Source organism: Halichondria panicea, chromosome 13, assembly GCF_963675165.1.
Source record: "Halichondria panicea chromosome 13, odHalPani1.1, whole genome shotgun sequence".
NCBI classification, from domain to species: Eukaryota; Metazoa; Porifera; class Demospongiae; order Suberitida; family Halichondriidae; genus Halichondria; species Halichondria panicea.
The window spans coordinates 6,475,065-6,497,612 of record NC_087389.1 but is presented as its reverse complement, the minus strand read 5'-3'; the positions used below and the strand labels follow the sequence as shown (position 1 = coordinate 6,497,612).

Here is a 22,548-nt window from a genome sequence, read left to right as displayed (position 1 = left end):
TATAGTGTTGCATCTGTTAATTGTCTCTACTTTATTACTGATAAATAGTCTTGTTTGAAGCAACCACTACAAGTATCCTTTTTAGCAATCATGGTCAATAATTTCCCTTTTGCACCAATGTAGCACTCGTAGCTTCATGTCGTATAGTGCATCAGCACCCGCGGTGGTGTCATTTTAATACCATCGTATAAAATTAATGCATAAAATGTTCTAAAGACATAATTATTAGAAGAGATGAATCTACGTCTACATTATTATAGTATTACTTGTTATATCTGTTAACTTTAACAATCATTGTTTGCAGCAAGAGTAAAATAGAACACACACAGAGCACAGTACAGAACCTTCCTATTATACAAAGCTAAATAACTTCTAGATGTTACCACTAAGTACAGTTCCAATTCTAGCTAGATCATTACAGATACATTTCAACAACTTCTAGATAGCTCCATGTAGTGGATACATACTACTAACAAAAGAATACAACTATAATTATATACTATATACTGTGTACATGCATGCATTTGTCTAATTCTATAACAAGTCACTTCGGAAATACTGTTTAGTTGATGTGTTAGTGTCGGCGTTTGGACCGCTTTGCTTTTTTAGGAGCTATTATTAAGGAAACAACAGCAACAGTGACATGATAATATGATAATTATATATGTGGTGTTGTTGCATGCAGTCTCGTGCATACATACCTATAATAATTATTACGCACTCACCAGGCTTCTTAAGCTTCTTAACTGGTGTTATGACATCATCATCCTCTTCTTCGAATTCCCTCTTTTTACCGGTAGGAGACGGTGGCTCACATAGTGTTTTTTTCGCTTCTCCAAGCAATTTGTTTTCAGTTTCTAATTCTGCGACTTCTTTTTTGGATTTTTGAAGAACTTTCTCTTTCAATGTAATCGGCTCTTCTGATAACTGCTTCAGTTCATCCCAAAGAGCTTGAGATAACTTGTTAGCTACATCATTCAAAACCTTCAACAGAGAGTTACGAACATGATCTGAACAGAATGAAGCAAATTGGTGAAGTGCTCTAAGAAGGTTCTCAGCGTTTATTTCGAACACAGTAACCTGGTAATTAATCACCTCATTGTATCCGAGGTCAGTGGGGAATATCAAAAACCGCTGCGTTGTTGTCTTTTGCTCGTTTCTTCTCTGCCTAGTCTCCGTGCAAGGTTGAATAGCAGCTTTAAGAGCATCATCACCTATAGCTGTGCACTGTGAAAAGTCTGGTTGCTGCTCAACAGATTCAAACGATTCAGAAATGGTTTCTAGCAATTTAAGCGGTTCCACACCATTGAGGTTGAAGATATCAGTGATATTCTCTGAGGCAACTTTTTCCTTTAAGTGTTGTAGTAACTGTTTCAGATTTGCCAACAAGGTTTGTTTCATTTGTAAGATACCGTACTTCCAAGCTTTGAAGATTTGTTCTTTTCCTTCTTGAAGCATGTCTTTGCGGGCATCCAGTACATGCTTCAATGCTTGCTGCTGGCTATCATAATTTTTTTTGAGATGTGATACTTTGAAAGAAGATTGTATGTTGATGTCATTCTCTAATGTTGCAACAAGTGCGTTTAGTTGAATTTCAAAAAATTGGGTAAGAGTTTTTGGGAATAATGTCTGACTTTGAAAGAATTGTTCAACCTTTTCTGTCTGAGCTTTTTGCTGCTCTAATTTATTTTCCTTCCCTCGAATGTCAATTTCTTGTATTCTATGACTAATGGCTTCTTCCATCTTTGACACTTCCGCACAACCATTGTCCACAGCACTATCCAAAAGAACTTCACGACCATTAACACAGAGTGCCCACTGAAGCTTTGTTTTAACTTCTTGGAACCGGCTAAATTTCTCAAGACCTTCAGCTAGTTTCTTCACATTCTCTTGCGTGGGCTTTTCCAAAGAGCAAATTGCAATGGAATCTTTTTCGGGTGTGGATTGTAAAAAAAAATATTCTTCAAAAAATTTGCGTTGGGTTACAGCAGAAGGATCTCGTAGCCATTTTTGTGCAAGTAGTGCATATTTGGCACTGAAGCACACTGTCTGCTCTATTGGCACTCCAATGTGATTTGCCATTTCCTTTTGAATTCTGTCAGGCCCCCATGATCCTTTATTCTCATCGTCGTAGCACATATCATATTTGTTAATGAGCACTAGCACTCTGCTTTGTTTCTCCATTAGGCCAGGATGTACTTGTTTTAGATTTTCAACAAGGTCAGTCACTGTTGTCTTAGATACGTCATCAGCACTGACAACAAGCACGATGGCTGCTAGGCTTTTTAAAGCTGTTTTTTGTGCAATAATTGCTTGCTGGCTAGGAATGTTCTCACAGCTGCCACCCATATCTAGAAATTCTGGAGCAAAATTCTCTTCAAGCTCTGAAAAAAGTGTGACTGGCGCATAAAGAACGAGTTCAGAGTAGCGAATATCGTTAATGCGGTCATTGGTATTCAATTCCTCAATACGGGAGTGAACAGAATAAATACCAGATGCAAGAGAAACCGTCAAGCCATCTCTTGTGCCAAAAAGTTCTCCATGCGTACATGTTGGATCATGTACAACACGGATTGAGCCGACCGTCTGCCTTTGAAGCGTTGATGGGAGAAAAGGTGAGCCTATAAAGGAACTAACAGTTGCGCTTTTGCCAGCATTAGTTAAGCCAACAAATCCTATTTGGACTTTGCCAGATAGTAACGCTGAAGAGATTCTTTCGAGCTCTGATTGATGAGTGGGCAATTTAAGCTTCTTAGCTATTGATATAACCTTTTGAATTACTTCGTTGGTATTCTTGATTTTCTCTTTTACTGCCTCATTGCCGCCTGCACATGCATATAATGAATGTGTATATAGTGTAGTGACAGTAATGTTCTTACTAGCCTCGATTCCAGGCCGAATAAATGTTTTAATACAGTACAAGATATACCTTGGCTAGTATTCCTGATCCCAACCTGTGCAACAGGAAAATCAGGTCCCCTTAGAAACCCTGATCCTACTGTTGGGTGGTAGTCAGCTTTTTTTTGTCTTAATATTACTTCACTACCGATTGAATTCGAAGTTTCTGGATTGCTAGCCTGTTGAGCAAAAAATGTAGCATGAGTTGCACTGCCTCTTATCATTGTGTATTTAGATGACAATGAACCTATAATTTAAATCTACAATATACAAACGTCATGCCTATCATATCACTATGAGGGCAGTGCATAACAAAACTTACAGGAGAGAAAGAATGGTCGCCAATTGAAGGACTCGTTGAGGATGTGGACATGTCTATAGAACAGATATTACACAAGGCTTATATAACAGAATCAGTATTATCAAGTCTATAGAGTTCATTAGGAAGAGTACGCAACTCCATAGTCAGCATTCTGTTGTCCAACTACCTCACAACCACACGCTGTTGTATAAACATGAAGTCATAAATGTGCAAAGTAACACTAGTGATGATTATCACTGATGTTTTCATGACTTTTCCTGCGTTGTTATTGTTTGCGCCTTGTACTAGAAGTGGTTTCGGTTACAATACAGTGAGTATTTGTGACATAGGTCAGACCATAGATAGTAGAGGAAGGGGATTGGAAACTAGATCACGTGCGCTATAGATCATACATTGAGAGCTGAGGTCTATCCGCGTTAGACCGCGAATTGACTAATTTTGAGTGGGCTAAAGACTTTTCAGAGTTTTACTCGGTTCTAAAGGTAAGAAACGACTATCTAAGAGCTTTAATGTCAGTAGTAATCTATACTAACAATATTTTGAGCGTTTTAAGTAAAAAGATATACCTGTTGAGCTACAAGTTAGCTATGACTCACCATTTACCTGTTTTTAGCACTGTTTGGGGAGAATCTAGTTTCTGATACGCTTTTAGAAGCTAGTAAGCACATTGGCTGTTTCCTTGACTTGAGCTTTAACAGGATAGCCCCTTTTTTTGATATGTAAGCTTTTTGTTGTTCTCCAGTGTTGTGAAATAGGTCGAATGGGGTGCCTTCTTTGTGTGGGGTGTCCTGATCTAACCGTTCACAATTGAGTTTTAGTGTGAATTTTCTGATTCTTTTAGCTTTACTCTATGAGAATAGCTATTACATAGTAGCTGTACTAACTCGAAAGAAGAATTTTGCCTCAATGAAAAAGTGTGAAAATGACATGTTGCTCTTTTTCCCACACAGGTGTGATTGTACAATGGGCATGGGAAGTCAGAAATTGCGTTTTTTTTCAGCGAAAGAAAAGCAAGAAGCAGCAGACATCCCCCGTCTGTTCTCATCAGCCTTTACCTGAGTTGACCAGCAACTCTTGAATCTCTCCACTTCTTGGTTGCCAAGTCAGTGTTGAACTAATTGCCATCAAGAACGTGCTCACCATTGTCAAGCTGCCAAGAGTTGATGTCATCGTCACCTCGTGTGTTCAGTGCCAGCTCATTTGGAACTTGTCAGTACGTTCTGAATATACCCTTACACCCCCTCTCTCAACTCATCACTCCAGTTCTTTCAACCTAAGTTACCTTCACCAGCGTGCTGTGCTATTTTGATTGAGATCCATCGATTCCCTGAACTTTTGTGATGAAAATCCTGGCCTTAAATGTTTAATTAGATTTGTGAAAGCATCACTCTTCTACACTATATATTATAGTTGATCAGGTAAGTTCTGTAAAAAAATTTTTCACAAACCGTTACCCAAACGCAGAAGACCGGACTCTGATAACACATTCTGACTCATATCGTTCATAATGTACGTGTATCTTTACAATGTCATGGCTTGTCTGCAGTTCATAATAATGTTATATAGATGATGAGTTGTCATGGATATTTTATATTGTATAATTGTAGAGCATGGACACATTTCCAGAGTAGAAAGAACCTACAAAAAAAAGAATTTCAAAACTAAAAGCTTGCATACACACATAGCTCAGAGTCCTACTTCCTTGATATGTCTTCACTAGCAGGAGGCCGGGCCCACAGAGGAGGCTGCAACCATACGCAACACAGATCTATATACTTCCTGTCTACTTCCGGCCATTCTGCTAATGCTTCCGTCTAACACGGACAGTCCCATGAAATTGTGTTCACGTGATCTAGTTTCCAATCCCCTTCCTCTACTATCTATGGTCAGACAGAATGCATCACGTGTATATACAGTCTATTGGATATGCGTACCGCTCTTCCTAATGAACTCATGGTATAACTTAGCCTCCTTCACTGGCCTCCCCTGAAGAGAAGGCCTGCTACTGACTGCTTGCGTATGCGCAACATTATTGGATATTTGTTCCCGTAAAATGTCCTATAATACTGAATTTATCACGAAAATATCCTGACAAAGTATTGAACGTCATACACAGAGCTAGCTAGCTAGCTAGAGACAGAGCTGTAGTTTTGTTGTGCAGCTATGTACAGCTATTTTCTTTCTGATAGAGTCAGCAGCAGTAGTATAGCAGACTTTCACCAAAGGTAGTATTAGATGGGCATGGCCATCTAATACTACATCTAATAATCTTGTCAGCTTTCACTCCGTTTAGACGATTGTCATCCACACTGTTGCAGGCTGTGGGTCTTTTGTCAGCATAGCAGGCTAAGGGTAGCTATAAGCTCTTTCTTAGAAACCTTCAATCGAACACCTTCTATCTACTTCCTTCAATCCACTTCCGTTGGTTGTGACGTCGTTGTTTTACTGAGCATACACGTTGTTATCCTGCGTTAGCCGGTATCTGTTTTCTGAAATACAGCCACCTCGCTACTCTGGCCAAGCTGCATGGTCCCAAGGGTGACCGGATTAACGAGAGTCTATACTGTATCACTGATAGCTTTTTCTATTATCAGCGTTGTTATTGTTGGCGCCTTGTACCTGGCGTGGTTTTGGTTACAATACAGTAAGTATTTGTGACATAGGTCAGACAGAATGCGTCCCGTGTACAGTATTGGATTTGCGTATACCTTAAGGTGACATATTTTCACAGGTAGATTTGTTTGCGTTTTTACAGTTTTGTACATTTTGCGGTATAATTTTTTGCGAAATGTCGATCTGGATACATTAAACAAGGGGGCGGCCAATTATTTGCGAGTACTAATTTTTGCGATTTACTCTCATTCGCAGAAATAGCAGAAATTAATACACGCGAAAATATGTCACCTTAAGGTATACTCTTCCTATGTTAATGGCTATCAGGGGCGGATCCAGAGGTACTTCGTTGGGTTCGTACAAACTACCCTTCCAGCTAGTATTTATACTAGCTAGCTAGCTAACTGTACTGTCGTGACAAAGTCTAGAAAGTTCTCTCTGCATAATAAAAGGGTGGGGCTGGTTCTCTCTACATAGCAAGAGGGTGGGGCTGGCTACTGGCTGCATTACAGCCACATTGATTTGCAGGGTGGTCAAGTGATAATATTATTATATCTATAGCCATGAATCCTTGACTTCTGGTTTAAGAGAAGAGGAAAGTTTCAGGTAAGGGAGAGTGCATGGCACTGCATATTGAATGACACTGCATATTTACATGTATAATCATTAATAAATTGATTATCAAGTTCTACAAGTCTACAGCCAAGTCTCCTTCACCAGCCACCACTGTCTGTCTTTCCACTGGGGGCCACCACTATCTCTCCTCTAGTCACAAAACCATATCTCCTGTGTTTATAAATCAATGGGAGAACGTGGTTAATTAATGGGCGTGGTATGTTAATGGTGGCGTGGTTTTCAAAATTGTTGGCGCTGCGTACCAGGTGAACTTCTTGCCCGCGCTTTGTGCGGACAAGAAGTACTATAAGAACCCCCCTAAAGCCAACATGCCAAATCCTGGATCCGCCCTAGTTGGGCGCCGCCGCCCTCTACCGCTGCCCGGAAGGAGGTCGGGCCCTATCCACAGTTTTGTTCTGTTGTTGGAATTCCAACAATTCCACCAGCTCCAATCAGATTGCAGTATCTCAAGGGGATTGATCACACCCACTCAACTGTACCACGTGTGAATTTTGCACACGTTGGATTGACTGAGAGGCGAGGCCAACACCCACTTTAATAAAATCATCACTATTGGTTAGCACCCACATAGAATGAATGATATTCATGATACTATTGGTAACAGGCCAGAACAAAACTGTGGATAGGCTTGATTCCCGACCTCCTTCAAGGAGGGCGGCGGTGCTCGACTAGATCCGCCCCTAGCTATCTACCAATGTAGCCCGAGGCTGAGGTTTGTTAATACTGTTATGATCATTACTATAGCCAACTAGAACAGGGGTCAACATCTAGTCCTGCGAGTTATGAATCAGCCGCCCTTCCTGAGCACTCTTTTCCAGTTTTATTTACCAAGACAGAATTCCTAATCTGGATTGCAGTCAGGTGATGAACTTGGAGGCAGCCGGCAAAAAACTGCACGTTACTCAACGCATTTGACACAGGTGATGAATTTAATTACATTCCATTGGTTTTGACCTCAAGACAAGAGTGCTCAGACGGTTTTCCCAAAAGAAGGGCGACTGATTCATGAGACTATTTGTGAAGATGTGCCTGCATGCATGGACTCTATACATGTATAATTATAATTATACATTAATTAACAACTATACTGCAACTCGCAATGTATTTGGGAGTGGGTAGTATGTTAGGCCAATCGAGTTGTCTCCAGAATGATGTCACAACGAACAGAAGTGCATAGATTAAAGGAAGTTCGATTGAAGGTTAGCTGATTAGCTACTCTCTCAGTCTGCTATGCTAATAAAAAACTCACACAGCCTGCAACAGTGGATGACAATCATTTGAACGAAGTGAAATCAGCCAGCTCGAGTAGGCCCATAGGCCCACGTCCATCTAATACTAACCTATTTAAGTACATGCAAGAGTAGATAAGAGTAAGAGTGTTGAACTGCTGTAGTAATCGTGGAACCGCATTTGCCTTGACATGCGTCATCACTGTCGTCACTATTTAATTAATGAGTGCTGTTAAGTAAACTGTGGTCTGTGGTTTGTATGAACTGCGCAATCACAGCATGTGCGGTTTCTGGGAAGTGTTGCTAACATAACAAATTAGTACTGATTACTATCAAGTAATGACGCAGGAGCAGGCAATTGCTGTTACTAGCAGTTCAACAGTCTCTGCTCTTGGTACATGTATGTTACATTCCTAATCAGGATGTGTTATTTTAAGGTTACGGTATAGTGATTGATCATGAGTGTTCATGGGTTTTTTGGGTGAGTTTTTTCTCTCCTTCCAGGACAAAAGAAGTCTACTGTATATATCTGTATGAAGATCAGCTATTATTTTGTTTAAGAATGATTATGAAGATGCACGAACTTGCAGCTCTCATTCAAGACTTGTTGATATAAATAAATACCTTCCAGAGGGCGACACGAAGAGATACAGCTTGTAAAACTTCATACGGAAGGGCTAAAGCTAAAACTAGACGGTAAGTACCGCTCGATCTCTCTACAAACTGACGGCTAGCTGCAACTCACTTGACTGTATTCAACATTTCTCTTCGTGTCGCCCTGCCCATTCATTTTCGTATAAATAGATAGAAGCTTCAATTCAATATTTCCTGGCCTACCGAGGCTAAAATTTACCGACTGAGACTCACTTTGTGATTCTCCACTGTAGTAAAAAATAATGATATTCATAGAGCGTTTGATGCGTGGGTAGGAACACTATACTGTAACCTTAAGTACTGCATGTTGACTACTCATAACTAATCTTATAGCATGTGGTTGAAGTAGCCTTATATCATATAATCACGGTACCTGTACATGTCCCCTCTATAGTCGCAGCGACATCATTCCGATCAACTGATGGTGCTCTGAGACTCTCACATATTTTAGAATAGGTGAGACGGCCAGTCTTAAAGCAAGCAGCTATCATGTCACGTAGACTGGCTTGATTGTCTTGAGGCTTATCTCTGATATTCTGGAGAGTTTCATAGCCTAATCCCAGATTAAGTCCCAGGTTGTACCAGTTTCCAGCGGCTTTTATCAAGTTATTGTAAACAAACTTCAAATCATCGAGAGTCAGAATTTCGGCTACAAATTACAAGCAAATGATAATGGCACACACATGGTTACGTGTGCATGTTCTATGAATAGCTGATGAGCAATTGCATACATGTATAAGGAGACACTGCTTACCAAGTGTTGGTCCAGGGTTTGCTTCAACGTCTCCTGACTGTAACAGTAAGCGGAATATCAGTATCAGTATACACAGACTGAGAATGGGGGACAACATCAGTCGATTAGTGCTCTGAACTCTCACTTGGAACTTGGTCGTCTTTTCTTGACCCTTAAAAACTAAAAATTTAAAGTACCCACGATGTAAGCGTTGCTTCTCTCCAGATAATATTCCCGGAGTTTCAATGAGCGTTGGACTGGACCATGCAGGCAAAAATGAAGCCTCAAATCGGCTCAAGAAAGCGTTTCCAAACGACTGAAAGGCACCAAACTGTCGTGTTGGGTCGACAGCTAAAGCATTTCCAGGAGTGGCTTGCTCATTAGGCCCGTGCATGATGGCCATGAAGCGGTCAGTGGTGGGTTCAGGTCCAATCCTAATACCAGGGAAAGCAATACTGTAACTCTATCACAGCGTATACTTAAGATAAACTAGAAATGCATGATTGTGTATGCACAACTACATCATTTATGCATGTGGTTCTAATACCTTCTGATAGGAACACAGCACCAAGGTTCATGAAGCAGTGAGTTCCAGTGGATGTTCTTGACTCTGTTTCTTGACCTTTTAATAGCAGTCACAGTAGATCTGTCAAAACTACTGTTTGGTGAGTCTGAATCCATTGCACTCCCTTTGATGCTAGCAGTTTAATACCTGTAGCGCTAAGTGATAAGTATGAAGTAAACAAGAAAGTCAAAGGAGAGGGAGGGGTTAGCAGGTCCTCCCCTTTGATACTTAGCGCATGCGCAGTGCTGTCTCAATTAAAGTCCCTAAGGAGGCCGCGGTTAAATATTGAGACTATCTGGTTCCAATTAACCGAACTAGTACGTAAATTCATAATGCTAAGCTTCTTCTCCATCATGTCATGTCAATGATGAGATTGTACCTTGCTTCCTACTGATCATATACTGCAACTGGTTAGGTTATCTACAAATAAAGAGAAAGATGAGGAAGGTTTGGCTGAGCAGTGGAGACTTCGAGCTCTACCATCAGGACATTAACCCAGTAGAGTATGACTTCTTCAGAACCCACGTCGGCACGTTTAAGCGAATGTGGCAAGAACAGGTAAAATAGAACACTACTAAAGTCGATTGTTATGATGTAGTAATTATCCAAAGCCTTGACCGTATATGTATGAGATCATTGCATATTAAATGTGTTAATTAGTCTAGCAGGCCAGACCTTTCATCTGGGAAGGGATAGGGATATTCTTTTTGGGGGTCTGGCCTGCAAGACTACGTATGTGTATGGAATATCATTATCACAGACTCGTGATTTCTGGGACGTTTTTGTGAAACTATTCGATCACTTTCTATGGCAATACGGGATAATGAGGGACTTCCCCATGACGGTAAGCCACACCCCCTTCCTGTGTCATGTGACCTATCATGTGACCTACAGATGGAGGAGACTGGTTCGCATATTGATGGGATTGTATCATATTTACGACACAACTTTGTTGAGGGCAAAGCATCGACTGCCAAGGCTCTCATCCTCGACTGTGTAGTGGTCGCTCAGAACAGAAACTGTATTATTCTATTGGACAAAGGATCCTTCTGTGAGTGTGTGTGTGTGGGCGGATCATTTTGAGAGTGTGGGCGTGTGTGTATATATCAGAACCTTTGATTTTTGAATTGTTGTTTTTCCATGCAGCACAAAACCCGTTCTACATGAAGGAGACAAGGTGAGTGGGCACATCACTGTACACACACCCACACACACACCCACACACACACACACCCACACACACATACCCACACACACCCACACACTTATCCTCTGTAGGGAGATATTCAGAAAACTGTTTGGAGAACCCGACGACCAAAAAACTTATTTAAAGGTAATAAACGTAATTTTACAATTTATACTTAGTATGTGTGTACTTATAATTATGTGTGTACTTATATACACAGCATTACTGTCACCATCCACCACACACACACACCCGCCCACACACACACACACACACACACACACACACACACACTCATCCGTAGCTATTATGTGGTCTGCAAGTATATATAAAGTTCGCCGGGTCAGTGGTCATGATGTTACGACGATGGCTAGAAGCTGATGAGATAGACTCAGACGATGATCAAGGTCAGGCAGACTATCTCTCTGTCATCTTGCGTAGGAGGGTGGAGCCTCGAGGGGGCGTGGCCGAGCGCAGGTGGGGGGAGAAGGAGGTCAAGAAGATGATGGGGGAACCCCAACAATCAGGGATATCAGGTAACAGTATCTGATGAAGTTGATTATTGCCATGAGTTTAATCTGTTACAGTACAGTGTAGCTAGTGCAAACACATGTGCCTTGAGTGTGCTTAGCAATTTCTAAGGCAAATTTCCGCCATTTTGGTAGCTATCTTTGAGAGCTCGTAATTAATTTGTGTTCAGATTGTCCAATTTCAAAACTAATTGATGCAATCAGAATTACCTTTCCAATGATGTGCTTAGATACAAGTTCTGTGATTGTTCAATATCCACCACTCTCTGTGTGTAATACAGTCACTGTCTTTGCTGCTGTAGATGACAAAGCTTTGAGCAAACTGGCTCATGATAAAATTATTGGCCATTACGATGACGGAGGAAAGAAAAGGAAGAAGAAGAAGAAAACTAAATCTCCGTCTGGAAGCAAAACTGAACTAGTGGAAATAACGCCCATTCATACAGAGACCACACCTATTCACAAAGAGACCACACCCACTCACACAGAGACCCCACCCACTTACAAGGAAGCTGTTAATAAACTGTCGACTAATGATTCTACTCCATACCAAATTCCTAAACTAGTGGAGGCAATAAAGACTAACAAAGAACCGGTGGAGGCAATAAAGACTAAAAAGGAACCAGTGGAGGCAATAAAGACTAAAACGGAACCAGTGGAGGTAATAATGACTAAAAAAGAACTACTGGAGGCAATAAAGACTAAAAAGGAACTACTGGAGGCAATAAAGAGAAAAGCGGAAGAAAAGCCGCTAAAAGATGCTAATAAAGACTCACCAGTCACACAAACACATTCTGAATCAGTGGATCAGAAAATGTTAGACTCGATCAATCGTCGTCATGACGATATATTGCACAGACTATTAGTACAGGATAATGACATTGGTCATGTGACTACTAAGAAATTAGAAGTGTTGGATCATGTGATCCCTCCTGATGCTACGTCACACACAGATACACTGAACATTGACAAGGGTGGTGGTGCAGAGATAGCAAAGAACGACACAATCATATCTACAGATGTGTCTCCGCTACTAGAGGTCAAAGGTGATATAGAGGGGGGTGGGCGTAAGAGGTTACACATGTGCCACTATTGTGGAGTGGAGGAGACCGTGGCCAAGAGCTACAAGAGATGTGTCAAGTGAGTTACGACTATGATAAAGTATCGGATAGCTATCTTTGAGAGCCTGTAATTTGTGTTCAATTTCAAAACTAATTCAGAATTACCTTTCCAATAGTGTGCTTAGATACAAGTTTATGTGATTGTCGTAATTTAAGAAAGCATCTACCGTATTACTAGAATATTTTGCGGGTGAAAAACCTTTGCAAATGAGCCAAATCAGCAGAAAATTTGACCCTTTGCGATCTAACTATTGTGTTTTGGCAAGGATCGTGTGTATTTACTAGTAATAATTTAGGTTTGCGGATTTTATTGTTGCGAATTGATCAAAATTCGCAAATGTTTGATTCTCACAAAACATTCTAGTAATACGGTATATACATGTAGCCTTGTGTTAACCCTCCCTCCCTCCCCACACCCACACCCACACCACACACCCACACACAGGTGTCGTGGTTGCCCCAATCCTTGCTATTATTGCAGCAAAGAGTGCCAAGTGAAACACTGGAAGACTCACAGACTAGACCACAGAGCTGACGTAACAGGATAGGACCGTCAGCACATCTGAATAGCACAGTCAGCACATCTGAACTTTTGTATAATAACTACAGAGCAAAATAACTTTGCATTTACTGTATACTGCAAATTAAATTATTGCCAATCTTTTTATATACCATGCATGCAGCTATAATTCTTTAATAATGGCTATGATTATACCTTAATGGTAATTAGCATTCACGCCTAATAATTATTTGCGGCTCTCACACGGTATAATATTTAGCTGACCTCAATAATCTATAATAATAATATTATTAATGTTTGAATTCGTCATCGACATAATAACCACAAAAATACATTATTCTATACCATAATTATAGCGGGTAATTTTTGTGGGGTAAAAAATTCGTTCAACTCGAGAGAAACGGTGGTTTTCGTGAATAAAAATTTTGTTTAGTCTTGTTGCCTGCACTGCATGCATTCCTATGTTCCGGTAAGCCACGCCTACGTTAAAATTTCGTGGAGGTCAGCTTGCCCACGAAATATACACCACGAAAATTACCCGCTGTACGATAGCTATTAATATTATCAACTGCATGACACATGCATGAATTGATTGTTATAATAATATTGAATTTTTATATCGAAAACAGCACATGATTATTTATAGTACACACAGAAATTGTAACATTTAAACTAATAAAGTCAGTGACTAGTAATATCCTCCTCCACCAGGTGGTCTGGGGGGGCGTGGCATGTACTGTCCGTGAGGGGGGTGGGGTGGGCGAGGGAAGCCCATTCCCCCCATCCCATAGTGAGGGTGTGTCATATGTGAGGGTGGGTAGGGCTCCACAAAACCACGCTCTCCAAGGGACACTGCATAATGGAGGAAATAAAAAATTATATATATATACCGTATAGCGCGAAATTTTCAAGGCACTTATTATTTCGTGGATTGGCCTCTAAAAGTATTTCGTTGCACAATGTTCGTGGAATGACTGCTTACCAGAAGCCACGCCTTTAAATCTTTGCATGTTATAGCCAGAGGAGGCTGGAACCACTTGACCTTAGCTAATTAAGGTCACTAATTGGATTTATCCTCAAGCCTAGTTTTTAGTGTCTATCAGTTTAAAACGTTATTTTTCAGGGGGGGGGTCAAAATTTATTTTCGCCAATTTTGCTCAGAAGCAGAGATACAATCAAAAGTCTTGCTCTTGTACTAGCCTCGATATCATGAGCGGCTTGTTCTCGAGGTCACTGCATAGCTGGCTTTGAGACTTGTATCTCTGCTTCTGAGCAAAATTGGCGAAAATAAAATTTGACCCCCCTTGAAAAATAACGTTTTAAACTGACAGACACTAAAAACTAGGCTTGAAGTAGTCTGCAAGAGAAGTTTGGATAAATCCAATTAGTGACCTTAATTGGCTAAGGTCAAGTGGTTCCAGCCTCCTCTGTGTTATAGCAGGTAATTCTAATTAAAGAATAATTTTCGTGTAGGATTCTAATTCGCGAAAATTAAGCCCCTCGAAAATTTCGTGCTATACGGTAGTAGTAGGCCAAAACAATGATTAAGTTGACGTAAACAAGAGACGAAGTGACACTGTTTAGTACACAGTTCAACTACCTTCAACTGCTACACACATCACACACATCACACACTACACACTGTACCTCTACGAGGGTCGTTGCAAGCCTCCCTCCACTGGCCACACACACACACACATCACACACTACACACTGTACCTCTACGAGGGTCGTTGCAAGCCTCCCTCCACTGGCCACACACATCACACACATCACACACTACACACTGTACCTCTACGAGGGTCGTTGCAAGCCTCCACTGGCCACACTACTTGAGGCTGAGCGTGAAGAGGTTGTTGATTATAACCTGACATGAGCAGTGGACCACCCACCTCCACTAGACTGTACAATGTCATCATCATAACACTCATACATGTACTAGTGAGAGAGTACCTGGTTGGTTGTGTGGTGATGGGGGGCATCAGGTGACCACCCATCAGTGGTCCAACCATCATCATCTGTGAGGGCTGACCACCACCACTACCAGGACCTACAGGGAAGAGTGAGTGGGCGGGAAAGTGTATGGGTGGGTAAAAAGTGGGAGGGGGAGTGTGGACGGGTGGGTGGAGAGTGTGTGGGCGGGAGAGTGTAAGTGGGAGATAATTATTGAGGACACTGAAACACAACTTTCAATTTCTCCAAGGAATGGCATTTTGATAACTTATTATTACAATGTATTAGAGTCGTGGTACAGTACTGGCACGCACACTGGCACACACACACACACACACACACACACACACACACACACACACACACACACACACACACACACACACACACACACACACACGCACACTGGCACACACACACACACACACACACACGCACACACACGCACGCACACACACGCACGCACACACACACACACACACCACACACACAGTGGCCATATAACGAACCTTCCATAGTTCCTAGTGGAGGGGTGTGGTCACTATCATCAGGACTCACTGGCTCAAACTGTGGCAGACCACTCACTGTTGGCATGGCGATACCGGGAGCCATAGTTGTCATTGGTACACAAGTTGTCATGGCAATTGGTGACAGATTCATCCCTGTATCCATAGCGACGCCATGTGGTAGCGCTGTCACCATGGCGACAGGTTGTGTTGGGTAGTGAGTGGAGGGTGTGATGTGTGAGGGTGGTGTGGGCGTGGCCTCAAGTGACGACTTCTTATCTGCCGGCTTTCTGATTCGATTGCGATACTCAGACAAGTTGATCTGCAGACATTATTGACAAAAAGTTGTAGTAAATCGGTAATTCTGAGAGCTATTGAGTGCCAAGCAGTTTTGAAATTGGACAATCTGAACACAAATTACGTCTCTCAAAGATAGCTAACAAAATCAGAAAATAACGCAAGACAAACCTTTCTTTTGATTGGAGTGTGTGCCAACGTCTCCTTCGCCCCCTCCACTTCCCCTCTCGCCCACTCAACATCAGAGCTCTCTGACGTCTGTCTCTCAGGCTGTGCCTCTGTGCTTGTGTGAGGGGGTGGGGTCTGTGGACGTGACTTGGTGACCTCAAACTCTGCACTTTGACCTATTGAACCATCCATATCACTAGATATATCGCTGATATTCACATGTTGAATGGCTGGTGATAAAAGGTCAGGGGTCGACTGTTGTAAAGTGGGCGGAGTCAGCGGTCCCACAGGTGACATAGGTGAAGTGGGTGTGGTTTCTTGTGGCGTTTTGGGGCCTGTTTGAGAAATCGAATCTTCTGAAATATCGCTGCAAAGTGAAACGTGATCTTGTGGAAGTAGTGGAGAGGTTGTCTCTTCGTCGTCTATTGCCTCCATTTCTTCTAGTGGGCTCTGTGTGGGTGGTGATTCGTGAGTGGGCGGAGTGTGAGGACTGTGTGAGGGTGTGGGCGGGGAAATCGATCGTTCCTTGAGTTCCATGTCTGCACAAAATATAACATAAATCATACATACAGTACAGCACGGCTTTTACTGACCTTTGACCCTAACTATTCTAGCGTTAATTAGTACTAACCTTTGACCCTGGTGTGGCTGGTTCGTCTCCTTCGTTCTCCTGTTGGTAATTCAAATTCCTCCCCATCAGAGAACTCATCAAATAATGGAGAGCCACGCCCACTGGCCACACCCTCCATACCTGCACATGGGGATATTCATTATTCACAAATGCAAATAATATTGTATAGACGAGTTGTATAGACAAGGGGCTTAAAATAAAATTAATATTGAAAAATTATAATTACAAAAAGCTATCACCACACACACACACACACACACACACACACACACACACACACACACTCACTGTCGTCTTGCTGTGTGTCCAGGTTGTCCGCAATACTGGTTGCCATGGGAACGGTCTCCTCTTCCCATCGCCGTAGAAACTGTTTCTTACCTGGTACTACACAAACACACACACGAACACAGATGAACAAACACCACACATGAACTCAGTACATGTAGAGGTGGTCGCTAAATAGCCGTTGCTTTTGTTAGAAATTCAACTAGAGAACTTGTATCTTACTTAGCACATCGTCCAAGGACGAAAATGACAAATTATGGCCTCAACAAAATTTTAGATTGAAACACATCATTTGAAAGGTCTCTTCCGGAGAAAATCGTTGACATTAAATCAACGGTACTAAAGTTATGGCTGTTGAAAGATGTTCTGTTAATTAAGGATTCGAGGATTTTTTCAGCCATAAACTTGAATTCTGTGGAACAATATTCTGAACACAAACTAGACCCTCAGTGTATGAGCAGAGCAGTGCTCACATGAGAGTAATGGTATCATCATGTTCTCCTTGTCAGGGCCTTCACTGTACTGCATCAGCCATCGCTGGGGGGGGGGGGGGGGGACATGAGTGGGTGGAAGCTAACAGGACAAGTCGGGCACTAAGGATGTACAATCTAAATCTATGTATGATATTTTGGGCTGCATTCTCTATAGGAGATAAGCCATGCACTAGCAGGTATCACGTCTTTATGTGTGTGGAGCTAACACTGGGGTCTCATAGGAGATAAGCCATGCACTAGCAGGTATCACGTCTTTATGTGTGTGGAGCTAACACTGGGGTCTCATAGGAGATAAGCCATGCACTAGCAGGTATCACGTCTTTATGTGTGTGGAGCTAACATTGGGGTCTCATAGGAGATAAGCCATGCACTAGCAGGTATCACGTCTTTATGTGTGTGGAGCTAACATTGGGGTGGGTCTCAGATTGAGAATACGAATACTTTATTATATTTCTCACGTGTTTTAGAGATCCTCTCACTCTCTCCCTCATTATGTCACCATAATGAGTGGGCGTGTCAGATCCCGCCCAGTACGAGTAACGATCAGGGAATTCCCCCTCCCCCAACTTTTCACACTCCCACTTACGCAGGAATGCCTACAGATGGTTGCCATGGGAGACAGTTACATGTACACACACGTATAGATGCATGATTAGTTGAGTTGGGCCAATAACATAAAACATGTTCAGAAGCAGCAGAGGATTGTCACAACCGACCAAAGTTGCCCCAATATGCCAAATTATGCTTAGACTTCTACATGGAAAATGCTAACTTTTAGCTTACAGCTCTACAGCATATAGATAGAAGCGCTTTTTAACAAGGAATCCAATGGATATTTTGACAAATTAATTAATTAACGAGGGCTATAAATGATACTCACTTTTTTCCATGGCAGTACGAGATCTTGAAGTAGATACTTTGGATTAAGGTATGGAGTGACGTTCACAGAGGGTGTGTAATGTGTGGGGAGTGGGGGCGTGAACATGTGGGCGGTGTGTGCAGGGGTAGTGGGTGGGGAGAACAGCTCGGGGAGGTCAAAGGTCGGGGACAATGGATCACCAGATGACGACACACTTGATAAGCGTCTGAGGGAACTTATTTACTATTTATAATTATTTTAAGTTAATGAATTTACAGTTTTCCTGACGAGGTGAGTAGGTGTGCCCTTCGTGACCCTGTGCTGGGTGTGCGGCGATCACGTCCTGTGTGGGCGTGACGTGTGAGGAGTGGAGACGTGAGAAGCTCCGCTGAGTCAGCACTTCCCTCAGACACCAAGTGCTGTCTCTTACGTTGAGCGCTGGCCTCCATCTTCTCAAACATTTTCCAAACTTGTTCTGTTTTGCGTTCCTCGCGAGTCAGCGACTAATACAGAGGTCACATGATGCAGAGGTCACATGATGCAGAGGTCACATGATACAGAGGTCACATGATGCAGAGGTCACATGATACAGAGGTCACATGATGCAGAGGTCACATGATACACATGTAATGTGATCTAGCACACCTAATATATAGTATAGCTTGTATATTTTCGAGGGTATAAATGTGTTAGCGGTTTTCGCTGATTAAGCATGTATCACGAATTTAATATCGCATCCAAGCATGTTGCAAAGGCTGTATTCAGCGAAAATTAAATCGAACAATCATTCCATGAAAGTTGCTACCCATGAAATATACCAGCTACACGGTGGTTATTGAATAATCTACCAAAGTTAGCTCAACAAAGCTACTACTGTATGTACAGACATAATTTTATTGAACTCTGACCTTTCGTCTTTTTCCTCCCTCACCCTCTGAGTCACTACTCTCCTCACGACTCGCCTGCACACACATGAGGGGCGGCACACAACACACACACACTTACCGGTCTGCTCAGCTTTGGGGAAAGGGGTGTGGCCTTGGGAGAAAGGGGCGTGACTCGTGTGGAGCGCCTCTTACGACTTTGAGAAGCCGTACTAGTCCAACTAGAGTTACTGTCCTCGTCCAACAGGTGGGAGTAGGAACGCTGCCGAACACGTACAGAACTGACCAATCAGAGCACGGCAACAAGTTATATACTGATCACATGATGATATTATCGTAACGAACCTTGGTTCCTCTATGTCACATGACTTGGGTACGCCCACTCCTTTTAACGGTGTTGTCGTGGCGATCAGACAAGCGCTCTTGACCTGTCCACATGCACACTCTATAGGGTAATCACTGGAGGAGATAAAGAACAAAACAGATGAGTGTACGTGTGGAGACTCGCACTTGTGTACCATTTGTCGTGTTGGAAGTCGAAGGCTAGCGTGATCTCCTCCTGGGGTGAAAGGTCACCGAGGGCGTACACACCAAAGTGGAGGCTGTCCTCAACAAAGAAGTGCCGAACCTTTAGAGTGTGGAGGGGAGACTAACATAGTGAGAGCATTACAGGAACGTTTACGGTGTGTGGGGGGACTAATGGGTGAGGGTATACCTTTAGAGTGTGGGGGAGAGACTAATAGAGTGAGAGGGATACCTTACCTCTGTGTTAGGGGAACAAGATCGGCGTATAAAACGAGCAATGCTGCCTCCCTCCCGAGCATCTAGTACCACCTCAAGGTCAGCCATCTTGTCGTACTGGTATACAAAAGGACAGGGACTTTCCCTCCACAAGGACTTGACTGACAGCTCTGACAGCACATCTGCCTTGAGTGTCACTAACCCCTGTCAGATAATCAAACAAATACGAACATCACCACCAGAATTTGAAGGCTATTTATTTTGAACAATCACAGAACTTGTATCTAAGCACACCATTGGAAAGGTAATTCTGAGAGCTATTGAATGCATCAATTAGTTTTGAAATTGGACAATATGAACACAAATTACAGGCTCTGAAAGTAACTTAGCTATCCCTGTATATACTGACTGTGTACCTTGTACTCTGTGACCAACTCGTCCTCAGGAATGCTGACGTCAGCAACGACACCTTTCCTCCGTCTGGCCACCTCCACCAGGGAAAATGCTGACTCAGCGTCCACACTCCTACACACTACACACACACGTCACACACACACACACACACACTCACACACACACACACACAAAGCATTGATTGCGTTTCTATTGTGTGTCTTTCGATTGCGATTTATGAACAAACTCGCAATTTGCAATCGAAAGAACGTCGCATTCAAAACCCGATATACTGTACGCTACTAGCACACACTGACAGAGAGCATACCTTCCTGATACTGTACGCTGCTGTAGACAACAGCCTCTGACTTGAGCTGAGAGAGTTGGTCTCCACTAGACAGCAGTCTCCCCAGACTATCACTCACTGTGTTCTCAGCCAGGGTCTCATACTCATCACTCCATGGGCTGCAAGTACACTGGCAGTTAATATTTAATATTGGTACACTAGCAGGGAAGTGCCCACACTGGTCAACAAACAGTTTAGGCCTTCAAGTTTACTATAATAGGCTATAAAGAGGTAAATGTGTGTGTGGATTAAAAATAGTCATCACTTGGAACACTCTGGGAACAAATGTACACAGTTTAATAAAATTCGAGGATATAATTTTCGCCGAATAGCAGCCCTGCAGCATGCATGTGATATTAAAAATCCGTGGGTATAAATGTTCGCGATACATGCTAAAACTGCAAACATTTAAATATACCAGCTATACAGTGGTTGTACCAGCTCCCACCTATAGTTGGTGTTCCAGAGTCCCGATGGTTTTCCCTCTCTCCCATCACCCTGCTCCAACAGTGTAGCAGCATTGAGGAGGCTTTGTATACTACCAGTAGAGCTGTTGAGACGAGACCGTGGCTGAGGCTTACTGCCGATACGCTTCTTTGGCTTCTTGGTGGTAGCGGGAGTGGAGGGCGTGTCCTTACGTGTGCGCTTCAATGAGTCCATCTTGACAGGCTCAGGGATCTGTGCATACAAGCACAATCAATGTCATCAGCTATTAATAACATTAGTTCTGTTGTCCAATCTCAATCGTTTTATGATTTTCTAAGCGCTTACATGCTTAACATTTTGATCGGACTCAATTTTGCACATTTCCCCCAACCTTCATGTAACCTAGCCCATGCTTAAAGAGCTCCTCTTAAGCTTTCAGAAATCACTAATTCATTGAAATTGGACCATTTTAAGTGAAGTTATGAGCGTTCAAAGATGCTACCATCCATTGGATGACAGTATTTAGTCCCAGTGGGTGGACATACTTTTCCCTTCTTTCGTTTTTTTCTGCTGCTGAGTGGTATTGGAGACAACAAAGAGCTGGAGGAGGATCGTCCCTCAATGTCACGCCTCCTTCTTGAGTTCTCCATCTCAGAGAGAGCACCACGTTTCTTGAGCTGTATCTGTCGAGCCCTGCGCCGATCAATACTCCTGAGGGGTTAGGGTTATAGTGCAGTGATAGACATAACTTGAATTATAATTTTAACGATTTTTCGAAAGCTTGAAAGGAGATAGTACCATCAAAGTTCGATAAACTAATTTCGGCCAAATTTTCTGAAAGCTTAGAAGTGATGGTACCATCAAAGTTCATATTTAGAAGAAAAAATATTTGCCAATTTTGACTAAACACCTAATAGTCTTCAAGGTCGAAAAATGAATACAGTTTGAAAGGTTAAAAGGTCACTGTATAACCATGGTTACGGCTTGCTCACCTCGGCTCACATCGCTCACAGAGGTAGTTGTCAGGGAGGTGCTTGGGGTCAACCTGCATGCACTCTATATGCTGCCACACACCGCACTCATCACACGCTATCATGTAGCCATCGTCATGCTCCAGCTCACATATACACCTCGTTACATAGTCACCATAGTCCTCCTCATCTGTGTGTGGGGGGTCAAAGGTCAACATATATGTACTGTACGTACGTACGTACTGGACGCAGAAACAGTTGACTTGATCTAAAAGTGTACAATAATAATTATTCCTAGCATAATATTATTATTATACCTTTCTTTTTCTTTTCCATTCTTCAAGATACTCTCATTGCGTGTATAGATAAAAAGAGTGGAGGATAGTTACGTTCCTGGTTCAGATCATAATTATAGCATAGATAGTAAAGTTACTATCTATGATTATAGCTAGCTGTTTATTGCGTTTGGTAAAAATCGTCAACCAAACACACGTGGAATGAGGTCAAAGTTCAGACAACGACAGTCTCGAGGCTAAGTACGTGTAAACTTACATCTACAGTAGTCTGGCCCCAGACCACTCCCTTGC

General features: G+C 42.3%; 3 protein-coding genes across 4 annotated transcripts; 1 reads left to right on the top strand and 2 right to left on the bottom strand.

The window, feature by feature from the left end:
- Window positions 1–294: 294 nt before the first annotated feature.
- On the bottom strand, window positions 295–9,845 carry LOC135346261 (uncharacterized). Its single transcript, XM_064543826.1, has 7 exons — window positions 9,633–9,845; window positions 9,107–9,519; window positions 8,726–9,001; window positions 3,221–3,273; window positions 2,930–3,077; window positions 726–2,825; window positions 295–612 (listed from the first exon to the last, which is right to left on the bottom strand). The coding sequence occupies exons 1-7, from the start codon at window positions 9,764–9,766 to the stop codon at window positions 575–577; spliced, it is 3,162 nt and encodes a 1,053-aa protein (XP_064399896.1). The 5' UTR covers window positions 9,767–9,845; the 3' UTR covers window positions 295–574.
- A 127-nt stretch (window positions 9,846–9,972) lies between these two features.
- LOC135347154 (uncharacterized) lies at window positions 9,973–13,249 on the top strand. The gene is made up of 8 exons (XM_064545041.1): window positions 9,973–10,208; window positions 10,411–10,494; window positions 10,545–10,701; window positions 10,797–10,827; window positions 10,929–10,983; window positions 11,141–11,372; window positions 11,669–12,506; window positions 12,933–13,249. The coding sequence occupies exons 1-8, from the start codon at window positions 10,089–10,091 to the stop codon at window positions 13,033–13,035; spliced, it is 1,620 nt and encodes a 539-aa protein (XP_064401111.1). The 5' UTR covers window positions 9,973–10,088; the 3' UTR covers window positions 13,036–13,249.
- Window positions 13,250–13,595: 346 nt separating this feature from the next.
- LOC135346956 (inactive histone-lysine N-methyltransferase 2E-like) lies at window positions 13,596–22,425 on the bottom strand. Of its 2 annotated transcripts, none has more exons than XM_064544734.1 (22): window positions 22,279–22,425; window positions 21,983–22,151; window positions 21,536–21,701; window positions 21,013–21,242; window positions 20,547–20,683; window positions 20,242–20,357; window positions 19,847–20,029; window positions 19,603–19,712; window positions 19,430–19,543; window positions 19,206–19,365; window positions 19,109–19,162; window positions 18,477–18,703; window positions 18,222–18,426; window positions 17,800–17,937; window positions 17,321–17,384; window positions 16,851–16,946; window positions 16,563–16,682; window positions 15,935–16,470; window positions 15,470–15,788; window positions 14,961–15,057; window positions 14,800–14,909; window positions 13,596–13,859 (listed from the first exon to the last, which is right to left on the bottom strand). In XM_064544734.1, the coding sequence occupies exons 1-22, from the start codon at window positions 22,295–22,297 to the stop codon at window positions 13,696–13,698; spliced, it is 3,534 nt and encodes a 1,177-aa protein (XP_064400804.1). In that variant the 5' UTR covers window positions 22,298–22,425; the 3' UTR covers window positions 13,596–13,695. The 2 variants fall into 2 exon arrangements, 1 of the variants encoding a protein (XP_064400804.1); XR_010398157.1 differs by having other exon boundaries at window positions 13,719–13,859; window positions 14,655–14,909.
- Between the last annotated feature and the right edge of the window lie 123 nt (window positions 22,426–22,548).

What these genes read in the sequence shown, in the direction of transcription:
- LOC135347154 (XM_064545041.1), top strand. Translation starts at nt 10,089, where the DNA reads ATGAGGAAGGTTTGGCTGAGCAGTGGAGACTTCGAGCTCTACCATCAG. An exon ending in AGCGAATGTGGCAAGAACAG is followed by an intron (nt 10,209 to 10,410) that starts GTAAAATAGAAC and finishes TCATTATCACAG; the next exon opens with ACTCGTGATTTCTGGGACGT. An exon ending in TTCTACATGAAGGAGACAAG is followed by an intron (nt 10,828 to 10,928) that starts GTGAGTGGGCAC and finishes TATCCTCTGTAG; the next exon opens with GGAGATATTCAGAAAACTGT.
- LOC135346261 (XM_064543826.1), bottom strand. Translation starts at nt 9,766, where the DNA reads ATGGATTCAGACTCACCAAACAGTAGTTTTGACAGATCTACTGTGACT. An exon ending in TGCTGTGTTCCTATCAGAAG is followed by an intron (nt 9,520 to 9,632) that starts GTATTAGAACCA and finishes CCCTGGTATTAG; the next exon opens with GATTGGACCTGAACCCACCA. An exon ending in AAACCCTGGACCAACACTTG is followed by an intron (nt 9,002 to 9,106) that starts GTAAGCAGTGTC and finishes TGTAATTTGTAG; the next exon opens with CCGAAATTCTGACTCTCGAT.
- LOC135346956 (XM_064544734.1), bottom strand. An exon ending in AGTTGGTCACAGAGTACAAG is followed by an intron (nt 20,030 to 20,241) that starts GTACACAGTCAG and finishes ATTATCTGACAG; the next exon opens with GGGTTAGTGACACTCAAGGC. An exon ending in AGGGAGGAAAAAGACGAAAG is followed by an intron (nt 18,704 to 19,108) that starts GTCAGAGTTCAA and finishes CCTCTGTATTAG; the next exon opens with TCGCTGACTCGCGAGGAACG.